General features: G+C 40.5%; 2 protein-coding genes across 14 annotated transcripts in view; both read left to right on the forward strand.

Annotated features, from left to right (window-relative positions):
- LOC132873435 (protocadherin beta-15-like) overlaps positions 1-13,066 on the forward strand; it is a 246,338-nt gene that overhangs the window by 140,570 nt on the left and 92,702 nt on the right. The window contains exon 1 of one of the 13 annotated variants that reach the window (XM_060908999.1): positions 1,572-3,979. The exons of 11 other annotated variants lie outside the window; for them this stretch is intronic. In XM_060908999.1, the coding sequence (XP_060764982.1) occupies positions 1,592-3,979 (2,388 nt within the window). In that variant the 5' untranslated portion in view covers positions 1,572-1,591. Of the gene's footprint in view, positions 1-1,571; positions 3,980-5,811; positions 8,310-13,066 lie in introns of those variants that run through there. One more of the 13 variants, XM_060909001.1, reaches the window with a different exon arrangement.
- LOC132873752 (protocadherin gamma-A11-like) lies at positions 9,023-11,807 on the forward strand. The gene is made up of 2 exons (XM_060909560.1): positions 9,023-11,415; positions 11,804-11,807. Exons 1-2 carry the CDS (start codon positions 9,023-9,025, stop codon positions 11,805-11,807), a joined length of 2,397 nt encoding a protein of 798 aa, XP_060765543.1.

Below are 13,066 nucleotides of genomic sequence, written 5' to 3' on the forward strand. Positions count from 1 at the left end.
GTACATGCGATCAAAGCCTTTGATTTTGAGCAAATGAAAACGTTCAGCTTTAATGTGACAGCCCGAGATGGAGGGTCGCCCCCTTTAAGTTCTGAAGTTACAGTGAAGATCATCGTTCAAGATCAGAATGACAACGCTCCTCAGGTTCTCTACCCAGTACAGACTGGTGGCTCTGTGGTGGCTGAGATCGTGCCTCGTTCAGCAGATGTCGGCTATCTGGTCACTAAAGTGGTGGCTGTTGATGTGGACTCTGGACAGAACGCCTGGCTCTCCTACAAACTCCAGAAAGCCACAGACAGGGCGCTGTTTGAAGTGGGAGCGCAGAACGGAGAGATACGGACTGTGCGCCAGGTCACTGATAAAGATGCAGTGAAACAAAAGCTGACTGTGGTTGTGGAGGATAACGGACAGCCATCTCGCTCAGCTGTAGTCAACATCAATGTAGCTGTAGCGGACACTTTCCCTGAAGTGCTCTCAGAATTCACCGACTTTACGCACGCCAAACAATATAACGATGACCTCACCTTTTATTTAGTTTTAGCATTAGCTGCTGTCTCTTTCCTTTTCATCACAACTGTAGTAGTTATAATATCAGTAAAGATATACAGGTGGAGACAATCGCGCATCTTCTATCAGTCCAATCTCCCAGTTATTCCGTACTATCCACCCGGTTACGCAGACACAGGAGTTACTGGAACTCTGCCTCACGGGTATCATTATGATGCTTGTATGACGACTGACTCGAGGAAGAGTGACTGTAAATATTCTACACTTGGAGGACAAAGTGTTTTAGTGATGGACCCGAGTTTTACAGAAACTATGCAGCGCGCAATGAATAAAAAAAACTGTTTGGAAGATCCAGATTCTCCAGAATCGGTAAGAATCATTTTTAGATGCATCACTTTTCTGTTCATTCGACGTGAAATCCTGCTTCACCTTCATTCAGACCATCTACCTAAAAGCATTGATTTTTTTTCTCTCTTTATAAAATGGTGACTGAAATGTTTAATTACGTAATTTTCAAAACAGTCCTTAAACCACGTGACTGCTCAGCGCCAGATCTGCTAGTAGGTGAGTGACTATTGGAGCTCGCTCTATTTCTGATAAACTGTAGTCCACATTATGAGCTTATGACAATTATGTGAGCATGTGTGCTTCTTTTGGTCTAATAAAACTGGAATTAGCAAACATTCACTCGATTCTGATCACCTCTATTGACGCGTGGAGTCAAAGACAAATAGGCTACTGCTTTGCAATATCAGATATGGTATGAAAATAATTTCTTGTAAATTTATTTGTAGTTCTAAGTTCTGACTCATAGGGACGCTGTTTAACAGCAAAGTGCTTGGGCTCTGACTTTCAACTCCCTAACCCTCCTACCTCGTCTTTCTGTGTGACAGAGAAAGGCAGGGCAGGCTTTTCACTCGAACAGTGTATACACGATGTCGTTGCAAACGAGTTGTGTTTTACTGTTAACAAAAATCTTGTTTATGATGCAATTTTCGACAAAAGAGAATAAACAAAAGTGACTGTCAGAACGAGGGGGAAAAAGAATCAAAGGATTTTGAGATCAGACACGGAAATATCCGCCATGGCTTTGTGGCACACGGTCCTGCTTTTCTTCTTCGTCTTTTGTTCTGACTGCGCGTGCGGACAGATCACTTATTCTATTCCCGAGGAAATGGCGAAAGGGTCGATGATCGGAAATATCGCGCAGGATTTGGGTTTGGGTTTAAAAAGACTGAAATCGGGGAAAGCGCGAATTTATACAGGAGGCAGCACGGAATATGTCGAACTGAACAGAGAAAATGGATTGCTTCTGATTAAAGAGAAAATGGACCGGGAGTCTCTGTGCGCAAAAATGACTCCATGCGCTCTGCATCTTCAGATGATTCTAGAAAACCCGATGGAGTTATATTCTGTTACCGTGGAGATCACGGATATCAACGACAATGCTCCTAATTTCCAAAACAATGAAATGAGGTTTGAAATAAGCGAGTCAGCAATGATCGGTGCCAGATTCGTGCTGGGTAAAGCTACTGACCCGGATGTTGGGACAAACGGACTGCGGAGCTATTCCCTTCAACCCAGGGATAATTTTGTATTAGATGAAGAATCAGGTGGTGAGAAGAATGTAGAGATGATTTTACAAAAAACCCTTGATCGAGAAAAGGAAGGACAAATTTATTTGTTGTTGACAGCGTTTGATGGTGGTGAGTCTCGTCTGTCAGGAACAATGCAAATATACATAACAGTCGTTGATGTAAATGATAATCCTCCTGTATTTACTCAAAAAGTGTATAAAGCTACAATAACAGAAAATGCAATAACGGACACCAAAGTGATAACAGTAAGTGCTTCTGACGCAGATGAAGGCTCCAATGGTCAAGTGTCTTATTACATTTCTGACGCAGTGGACAGATCTGTGGCTAATATTTTTGTTGTAAAGAAGGAAAGTGGAGAAATTACATTAAACAGCCAGATTGATTATGAAAAATCAAACATTTACCAGCTTGATATTCAGGCCAGAGACCAAGGAGGACTCTCTGACACATGTAAGGTAATTATTGATGTGCTGGACATTAATGATAATAAGCCAACTATTGACATTATATCTATGTCCAGTTCTAAATCTGAAATGTCCACAATAAACACCGTCATTGCCATGTTGAAGGTAAATGATCTGGATTCGGGTGCAAATGGACAAGTTCACTGTGATATCAATGACAATATTCCATTTGCAATAGTATCTCAGTCCAATAATTTCTTTAGCCTGCTCACAGATCAGGAATTAGACAGAGAGAGAGAAGCTGAGTATAACATCAGTGTGACTTGCTCTGATGAGGGAGTTCCCTCACTCTCCAGCAGCACTTCTCTCCATTTACACATATCAGATGTAAATGACAATGCACCTGTTTTTGAGAGAAATCATTATGAGGCCTATGTGGTGGAGAACAACACACCAGGTCTCTCTGTATTCACAGTGAAGGCCAGTGATGCAGACTCCAACCAGAATGCTCGAGTTGCTTATATTTTAGAAGACAACACTGTCAATGGAGTTCCTGTATCATCCTATGTGTCAGTCAGTGCTGATAGTGGAGTCATGAATGCCGTGCGCTCTTTCGACTATGAGCAGTTAAAGGACTTCCGTTTCCAGGTCAGAGCACAGGACGGAGGTTCCCCTCCACTCAGTAGTAACGTGACAGTCAAGATTACAATCCAAGATCAGAATGACAACGCTCCTCAGGTTCTCTACCCAGTACAGACTGGTGGCTCTGTGGTGGCTGAGATCGTGCCTCGTTCAGCAGATGTCGGCTATCTGGTCACTAAAGTGGTGGCTGTTGATGTGGACTCTGGACAGAATGCCTGGCTCTCCTACAAACTCCAGAAAGCCACAGACAGGGCGCTGTTTGAAGTGGGAGCGCAGAACGGAGAGATACGGACTGTGCGCCAGGTCACTGATAAAGATGCAGTGAAACAAAAGCTGACTGTAGTTGTGGAGGATAATGGACAGCCATCTCGCTCAGCTGTAGTCAACATCAATGTAGCTGTAGCGGACACTTTCCCTGAAGTGCTCTCAGAATTCACCGACTTTGCGCATGCCAAACAATATAATGATGACCTCACCTTTTATTTAGTTTTAGCATTAGCTGCTGTCTCTTTCCTTTTCATCACAACTGTAGTAGTTATAATATCAGTAAAGATCTACAGGTGGAGACAATCACACATCTTCTCTCAGTCCAATCTTCCAGTAATTCCGTACTATCCACCCGGTTACGCAGACACAGGAGTTACTGGAACTCTGCCGCACGTGTATCATTATGACGCTTCTATGACGACTGACTCGAGGAAGAGTGACTGTAAATATTCTACACTTGGAGGACAAAGTGTTTTAGTGATGGACCCGAGGTTTTCAGAAACTATGCAGCGTGCAATGAAGGAAAATATTCTCATTGAAGACCCTGACTGTCTTGACTTGGTAAGGGCCTGTTTCCTCAATTCCTTACAATGAACCTTTCCCAATGTGTATACTGTATACTTTTAATTTCAGTCAGCATTGCTGATGATTTTGCAAGAATATACTGTTTGATTGCCCTTAAGCCTATATTTTCTTCTAATATTCTGGTGTCTGAATATTTTAGATGGCAATAACATTCATCAGGATCAAAAACACAGTACCATTTTTTTCTTATAGAATATTTATCATACCGCACTAGAAAGCTGTGTTTTTAATTCCTTAAGGGACAACTATTTTGCTTGCAATATGCTCCTTTATAAGAACTTGATGCTGTTTCAGAAATAGATATATGGATATAAAAGCACTTTGCTGACATTGCTCACAAACTTTATCTCTGACTTTTTTTTTCTTTTGTTGACTGATGGTGAAGGATTATATAAATATTATGTGTCAGTGCAGTGTGATATTTATTCATTTATCTTTGCTGGTGTGAGGTTTTCATCACTTCATGTTGGATCATGACGGGAAGATTCACTCACACTGCTGACTCTAATGTCCTTTGCCCTTTGATTTTGTAATAATATTACACAAAAGCCAAGTGTTTTCAGCACAATCTAAATATTTATGCATATATAGGAATTACTAGGACTGTGATGACAGACTTATGATATAGAAAGTGTAAAAACTGGCCTGTATGCAGTTATCAAAATGTTTTAGTGATGGCTCCAAGCTTCACTAAGAAAGAACATGCCATTATCAGGGAAGGTAAACAAGTTCTCAGGGCATGGAAACTTTCCAGAACTGATAAAGATTTATTTACTAATCCACTGCCTTGTTGGCAAAATGTGTTGCTCATACATTCTCCAGGATTATTGTTGTTGTTATTGTTGTTGTTGTTGTTTTGTGTGGGAGTGGGTTGTGTGTCCAATTTATGCTTGGGTGGATAGTTTTGTTGTAGCTGGATTCTGTTCATTTTATTTTATTTGAATGTAATTGTAAGAAAAACTGCAAACACCAAACCCGTCCTTTACCTCCCATAAACTTTGTACTCTTTCATCGAATTTGGAGATGTTCATGTTTTCAATATGAGTGGTGCAAAGTGCTACAAGTTTGTAGGAGTGGTGTCATGTTGAAGGATCAGTTTTAAACTAGCTTTCAGTACCAATCATGTTGGACAGCGCCAAATAATTTTCCTCTGTATTCTGAAAGCTGACATTTAGTAATCAAATATATCATGCCATATCGAATCATCTCAAATCATATCATCTGTTCAGTGAAGATGTCTTTGTTAGATTTAGACTGATACATAGATTCTTTGAGAAAACTTTAAAAAGGCAGAAAATCAATTTCAGTTCATACATGCATGCGAGATGAATGGCTTGTTTGGAAAAAAAGTATATTGCAATGAGGAAGAGGAAGAGGATGTGGAGTAGAGGGAGGGTGGAGGAAGCGAGTAAATTCCATGTTCTTAGTTTCTATAATATTTTCATATTTCACATGTACAAGGATTTAATGAATATCACTAAAATGTATAAAATAGAAATATACAGAGAAAAAGAGAGAGAAATTTTAGATTTTATTTATTTATTTTTAATTTATTCAGTCTTTTGTTCCTTAGAAATTATGCGATTTAGTACGAAATCTAACTTTGCTGGAGAATTATGACATTTTAGTTATTAGGAATTTATTTGTAGTTCTTAGTTTTGACTCATAGGGCCGCTGTTTAACAGCGATGGACTGATAGAGGGATAAAATAATTATACCCTCCCACGTCATCCCACTGGATCAAAAAGAAAGAAAGAAAGGAGGAGAGGTTTTTCTCACGATCAGTGTTAACATGATGTAGGAGCATCATCGCTTTCATAAAAAGGAAGGAACATTTGTTTTCTAGCGATTCAAACCTGAGCTCCACGTTAAGATTGCTGCTTTTAAGGACGCTTATTTCCAAGAAGAGCCATCCGCCATGGCTTTGTGGCACACGGTCCTGCTTTTCTTCTTCGTCTTTTGTTCTGACTGCGCGTGCGGACAGATCACTTATTCTATTCCCGAGGAAATGGCGAAAGGGTCGATGATCGGAAATATCGCGCAGGATTTGGGTTTGGATTTAAAAAGACTGAAATCGGGGAAAGCGCGAATTTATACAGGAGGCAGCACGGAATATGTCGAACTGAACAGAGAAAATGGATTGCTTCTGATTAAAGAGAAAATGGACCGGGAGTCTCTGTGCGCAAAAATAACTCCATGCGCTCTGCATCTCCAGATGATTCTAGAAAACCCGATGGAGTTATATTCTATTACCGTGGAGATCACGGACATCAACGACAATGCTCCTAATTTTAAGAAGAATGAAATGAGGTTTGAAATAAGCGAGTCAGCAATGATCGGTGCCAGATTCGTGCTGAGTAAAGCTACTGACCCGGATGTTGGGACAAACGGACTGCGGAGCTATTCCCTTCAACCCAGGGATAATTTTGTGTTAGATGAAGAATCAGGCGGTGAGAAGAATGTAGAGATGATTTTGCAAAAACCCCTTGATCGAGAAAAGGAAGGACAAATTAATTTGTTGTTGACAGCGTTTGATGGTGGGGAGTCTCGTCTGTCAGGAACAATGCAAATATACATAACAGTCGTTGATGTAAATGATAATCCTCCTGTATTTACTCAAAAAGTGTATAAAACTACAATAACGGAAAATAGCACAAAGGGAACCAAAATAACAACAGTAAGTGCTTTTGATGCAGATGAAGGCCCCAATAGTCTCGTGTCTTATCACATTTCTGATGCAGTGGACAGTGCGGTGGCTGATATTGTTCTTGTAGATCGACAAAGTGGAGAAGTGATTTTACACAGTGATATTGATTATGAAAAATCAAACATTTACCAGCTTGATATTCAGGCCAGAGACCAAGGAGGACTTTCTGACACATGTAAGGTAATTATTGATGTGCTGGACATTAATGATAATAAGCCAACTATTGACATTATATCTATGTCCAGTTCTATATCTGAGATGTCCACAGTAAAGACCGTCATTGCCATGTTGAAGGTAAATGATCTGGATTCGGGTGCAAATGGACAAGTTGACTGTGATATCAATGACAATATTCCATTTGCAATAGTATCTCAGTCCAATAATTTCTTTAGCCTGCTCACAGATCAGGAATTAGACAGAGAGAGAGAAGCTGAGTATAACATCAGTGTGACTTGCTCTGATGAGGGAGTTCCCTCACTCTCCAGCAGCACTTCTCTCCATTTATACATATCAGATGTAAATGACAACACACCTGTTTTTGAGAGAAATCATTACGAGGCCTATGTGGTGGAGAACAACACACCAGGTCTCTCTGTATTCACAGTGAAGGCCAGTGACGCAGACTCCAACCAGAATGCTCGAGTTGCTTATATTTTAGAAGACAGCACTGTCAATGGAGTTTCTGTATCATCCTATGTGTCAGTCAGTGCTGATAGTGGAGTCATTAATGCCGTGCGCTCTTTCGACTACGAGCAGTTAAAGGACTTCCGTTTCCAGGTAAGAGGGCAGGACGGAGGCTCCCCTCCACTCAGTAGTAACGTGACAGTGAAGATTACAATCCAAGATCAGAATGACAACGCTCCTCAGGTTCTCTACCCAGTACAGACTGGTGGCTCTGTGGTGGCTGAGATCGTGCCTCGTTCAGCAGATGTCGGCTATCTGGTCACTAAAGTGGTGGCTGTTGATGTGGACTCTGGACAGAACGCCTGGCTCTCCTACAAACTCCAGAAAGCCACAGACAGGGCGCTGTTTGAAGTGGGAGCGCAGAATGGAGAGATACGGACTGTGCGCCAGGTCACTGATAAAGATGCAGTGAAACAAAAGCTGACTGTAGTTGTGGAGGATAACGGACAGCCATCTCGCTCAGCTGTAGTCAACATCAATGTAGCTGTAGCGGACACTTTCCCTGAAGTGCTCTCAGAATTCACCGACTTTACGCACGCCAAACAATATAACGATGACCTCACCTTTTATTTAGTTTTAGCACTAGCTGCTGTCTCTTTCCTTTTCATCACAACTGTAGTAGTTATAATATCAGTAAAGATCTACAGGTGGAGACAATCGCGCATCTTCTATCAGTCCAGTCTCCCAGTTATTCCGTACTATCCACCCGGTTACGCAGACACAGGAGTTACTGGAACACTGCCACACGGGTATCATTATGATACTTGCATGACGACTGATTTGAGGAAGAGTGACTGTAAATATTCTACACTTGGAGCACAAAGTGTTTTAGTGATGGACCCGAGTTTTACAGAGACTATGCAGCGCGCGATGAATAAAAAAAACTTTTTGGAAGATCCAGATTCTCCAGAATCGGTAAGAATCATTTTTAGATGCATCACTTTTCTGTTCATTCGACGTGAAATCCTGCTTCACCTTCATTCAGACCATCTACCTAAGCATAGATTATTTTTTCTTTCTTTATAAAATGCTGACTGAAATGTTTAATTACGTAATTTTCAAAACAGTCCCTAAACCACGTGACTGCTCAGCGCCAGAACTGCTCGTAGGTGAGTGAGTATTGCTGCTCGCTCTATTTCTGATAAACTGTAGTCCACATTATGAGCTTATGACAATTATGTGAGCATGTGTGCTTCTTTTGGTCTAATAAAACTGGAATTAGCAAACATTCACTCGATTCTGATCACCTCTATTGATGCGTGGAGTCAAAAACAAATAGGCTACTGCCTTGCAATAACGGATATGGTATGAAAATAATTTCTTGTAAATTTATTTGTAGTTCTAAGTTCTGACTCATAGGGACGCTGTTTAACAGCAAAGTGCTTGGGCTCTGACTTTCAACTCCCTAACCCTCCTACCTCGTCTTTCTGTGTGACAGAGAAAGGCAGGGCAGGCTTTTCACTCGAACAGTATATACACGATGTCGTTGCAAACGAGTTGGGTTTTACTGTAAAATAAAACTTGTTTAAGATGCAATTTTCGACAAAAGAGAATAAACAAAAGTGACTGTCAGAACGAGGGGGGAAAAGATTCAAAGGATTTTGATATCAGGCACTGAAATATCCGCCATGGCTTTGAGGCACACGGTCCTGCTTTTCTTCTTCGTCTTTTGTTCTGACTGCGCCTGCGGACAGATCACTTATTCTATTCCCGAGGAAATGGCGAAAGGGTCGATGATCGGAAATATCGCGCAGGATTTGGGTTTGGATTTAAAAAGACTGAAAACGGGGAAAGCGCGAATTTATACAGGAGGCAGCACGGAATATGTCGAACTGAACAGAGAAAATGGATTGCTTCTGATTAAAGGGAAAATAGACCGGGAGTCTCTGTGCGCAAAAATAACTCCATGCGCTCTGCATCTCCAGATGATTCTGGAAAACCCGATGGAGTTATATTCTGTTACCGTGGAGATCACGGACATCAACGACAATGCTCCTAATTTCCAGAACAATGAAATGAGGTTTGAAATAAGCGAGTCAGCAATGATCGGTGCCAGATTCGTGCTGGGTAAAGCTACTGACCCGGATGTTGGGACAAACGGACTGCGGAGCTATTCCCTTCAACCCAGGGATAATTTTGTATTAAATGAAGAATCAGGCGGTGAGAAGAATGTAGAGATGATTTTGCAAAAACCCCTTGATCGAGAAAAGGAAGGACAAATTAATTTGTTGTTGACAGCGTTTGATGGTGGTGAGTCTCGTCTGTCAGGAACAATGCAAATATACATAACAGTCGTGGATGCTAACGACAATCCTCCTGTATTTACTCAAAAAGTGTATAAAGCTACAATAACGGAAAATGAAATAAAGGACACCAAAGTGATAACAGTAAGTGCTTCTGACGCAGATGAAGGCTCCAATGGTCAAGTGTCTTATTACATTTCTGACGCAGTGGACAGATCTGTGGCTAATATTTTTGTTGTAAAGAAGGAAAGTGGAGAAATTACATTAAACGGCCAGATTGATTATGAAAAATCAAACATTTACCAGCTTGATATTCAGGCCAGAGACCAAGGAGGACTCTCTGACACATGTAAGGTAATTATTGATGTGCTGGACATTAATGATAATAAGCCAACTATTGACATTATATCTATGTCCAGTTCTACATCTGAAATGTCCACAATAAACACCGTCATTGCCATGTTGAAGGTAAATGATCTGGATTCGGGTGCAAATGGACAAGTTCACTGTGATATCAATGACAATATTCCATTTGCAATAGTATCTCAGTCAAATAATTTCTTTAGTCTGCGTACAGATCAGGAATTAGACAGAGAGAGAGAAGCTGAGTATAACATCAGTGTGACTTGCTCTGATGAGGGAGTTCCCTCACTCTCCAGCAGCACTTCTCTCCATTTACACATATCAGATGTAAATGACAACACACCTGTTTTTGAGAGAAATCATTACGAGGCCTATGTGGTGGAGAACAACAGACCAGGTCTCTCTGTATTCACAGTGAAGGCCAGTGATGCAGACTCCAACCAGAATGCTCGAGTTGCTTATATTTTAGAAGACAGCACTGTCAGTGGAGTTCCTGTATCATCCTATGTGTCAGTCAGTGCTGATAGTGGAGTCATTAATGCCGTGCGCTCTTTCGACTACGAGCAGTTAAAGGACTTCCTTTTCCAGGTCAGAGCGCAGGACGGAGGCTCCCCTCCACTCAGTAGTAACGTGACAGTGAAGATTACAATCCAAGATCAGAATGACAACGCTCCTCAGGTTCTCTACCCAGTACAGACTGGTGGCTCTGTGGTGGCTGAGATCGTGCCTCGTTCAGCAGATGTCGGCTATCTGGTCACTAAAGTGGTGGCTGTTGATGTGGACTCTGGACAGAATGCCTGGCTCTCCTACAAACTCCAGAAAGCCACAGACAGGGCGCTGTTTGAAGTGGGAGCGCAGAATGGAGAGATACGGACTGTGCGCCAGGTCACTGATAAAGATGCTGTGAAACAAAAGCTGACTGTAGTTGTGGAGGATAACGGACAGCCATCTCGCTCAGCTGTAGTCAACATCAATGTAGCTGTAGCGGACTCTTTCCCTGAAGTGCTCTCAGAATTCACCGACTTTACGCACGCCAAACAATATAACGATGACCTCACCTTTTATTTAGTTTTAGCATTAGCTGCTGTCTCTTTCCTTTTCATCACAACTGTAGTAGTTATAATATCAGTAAAGATCTACAGGTGGAGACAATCGCGCATCTTCTATCAGTCCAATCTCCCAGTTATTCCGTACTATCCACCCGGTTATGCAGACACAGGAGTTACTGGAACTCTGCCGCAAAGGTATCATTATGATGCTTGTATGACGACTGACTCGAGGAAGAGTGACTGTAAATATTCTACACTTGGAGGACAAAGTATTTTAGTGATGGACCCGAGTTTTACAGAAACTATGCAGCGCGCAATGAAGGAAAATATTCTCATTGAAGACCCTGACTGTCTTGACCTGGTAAGGTCTCGTTTCCTCAATTCCTTACAATGCACCTTTCCCAGTGTGTATACTGTATACTTTTCATTTCAGTCAGCATTGCAGATGATTTTGCAAGAATATACTGTTTGATTGCCCTTAAGCCTATATTTTCTTCTAATATTCTGGTGTCTGAATATTTTGGATGGCAAAAACATTTATCAGGATCAAAAACACAGTACCATTTCTTTTCTTATAGAATAATTATCATACCGCACTAGAAAGCTGTGTTTTTAATTCCTTAAGGGATGACGATTTTGCTTGCAACATGCTCCTTTATACAACTTGATGGTGTTTCAGGAACAGATATATGAATATAAATGCACTTTGCTGACATTGCTCACAAACTTTATCTCTGGCTTTTTTTTCCTTTAGTTGACTGATGGTGTAGGATTATATAAATATTATGTGTCAGTGCAGTGTGATATTTATTCATTTATCTTTGCTGGTGTGAGGTTTTCATCACTTCATATTGGATCATGACGGGAAGATTCACTTACACTGCTGACTCTAATGTCCTTTGCCCTTTGATTTTGCATTAATATTAGACAAAAGCCAAGTGTTTTCAGCACAATCTAAATATTTATGCATATATAGGAATTACTAGGACTGTGATGACAGACTTATGATATAGAAAGTGTAAAAACTGGCCTGTATGCAGTTATCAAAATGTTTTAGTGATGGCTCCAAGCTTCACTAAGAAAGAACATGCCATTATCAGGGAAGGTAAACAAGTTGGAAACTTTCCAGAACTGATAAAGATTTATTTAATAATCCACTGCCTTGTTGACAAAATGTGCTGCTCATACATCTTCAGGATTATTGTTGTTGTTGTTGTTGTGTGTGGGAGTGGGCTGTGTGTCCAATTTATGCTTGGATGGATAGTTTTGCTGTAGCTGGATTCTGTTCATTTTATTTGAATGAAATTGTAAGAAAAACTGCAAACACCAAACCTGTCCTTTACCTCCCATAAATTTTGTACTCTTTCATCGAATTTGGAGATGTTCATGTTTTCAATATGAGTGGTGCAAAGTGCTACAAGTTTGTAGGAGTGGTGTCATGTTGAAGCATCAGTTTTAAACTAGCTTTCAGTACCAATTATGTTGGACAGCTCCAAATAATTTTCCTCTGTATTCTGAAAGCTGACCATTAGTAATCAAATATATCATGTATCATGCCATATCGAATCATGTCAAATCATATCATCTGTTCAGTGAAGATGTCTTTGTTAGATTTAGACTGATACATAGATTCTTTGAGAAAACTTTAAAAAGGCAGAAAATCAATTTCAGTTCATACATACATGCGAGATGAATGGCTTGTTTGGAAAAAATATATATTGCAGTGAGGAAGAGGAAGAGGATGTGGAGTAGAGGGAGGGTGGAGGAAGCGAGTAAATTCCATGTTCTTAGTTTCTATAATATTTTCATATTTCACATGTACAAGGATTTAATGAATATCACTAAAATGTATAAAATGGAAATATATAGAGAAAAAGAGAGAGAGAAATTATAGATTTTATTTATTTGTTCAGTCTTTTGTACCTTAGAAATTATGCGATTTATTACGAAATCTAACTTTGCTGTATAATTATGACATTTGAGTTATTAGGAATTTATTTGTAGTTCTTAGTTTTGA

The sequence above is a fragment of the Neoarius graeffei genome, chromosome 25 (assembly GCF_027579695.1).
Source record: "Neoarius graeffei isolate fNeoGra1 chromosome 25, fNeoGra1.pri, whole genome shotgun sequence".
In the NCBI taxonomy this organism is placed as follows: domain Eukaryota; kingdom Metazoa; phylum Chordata; class Actinopteri; order Siluriformes; family Ariidae; genus Neoarius; species Neoarius graeffei.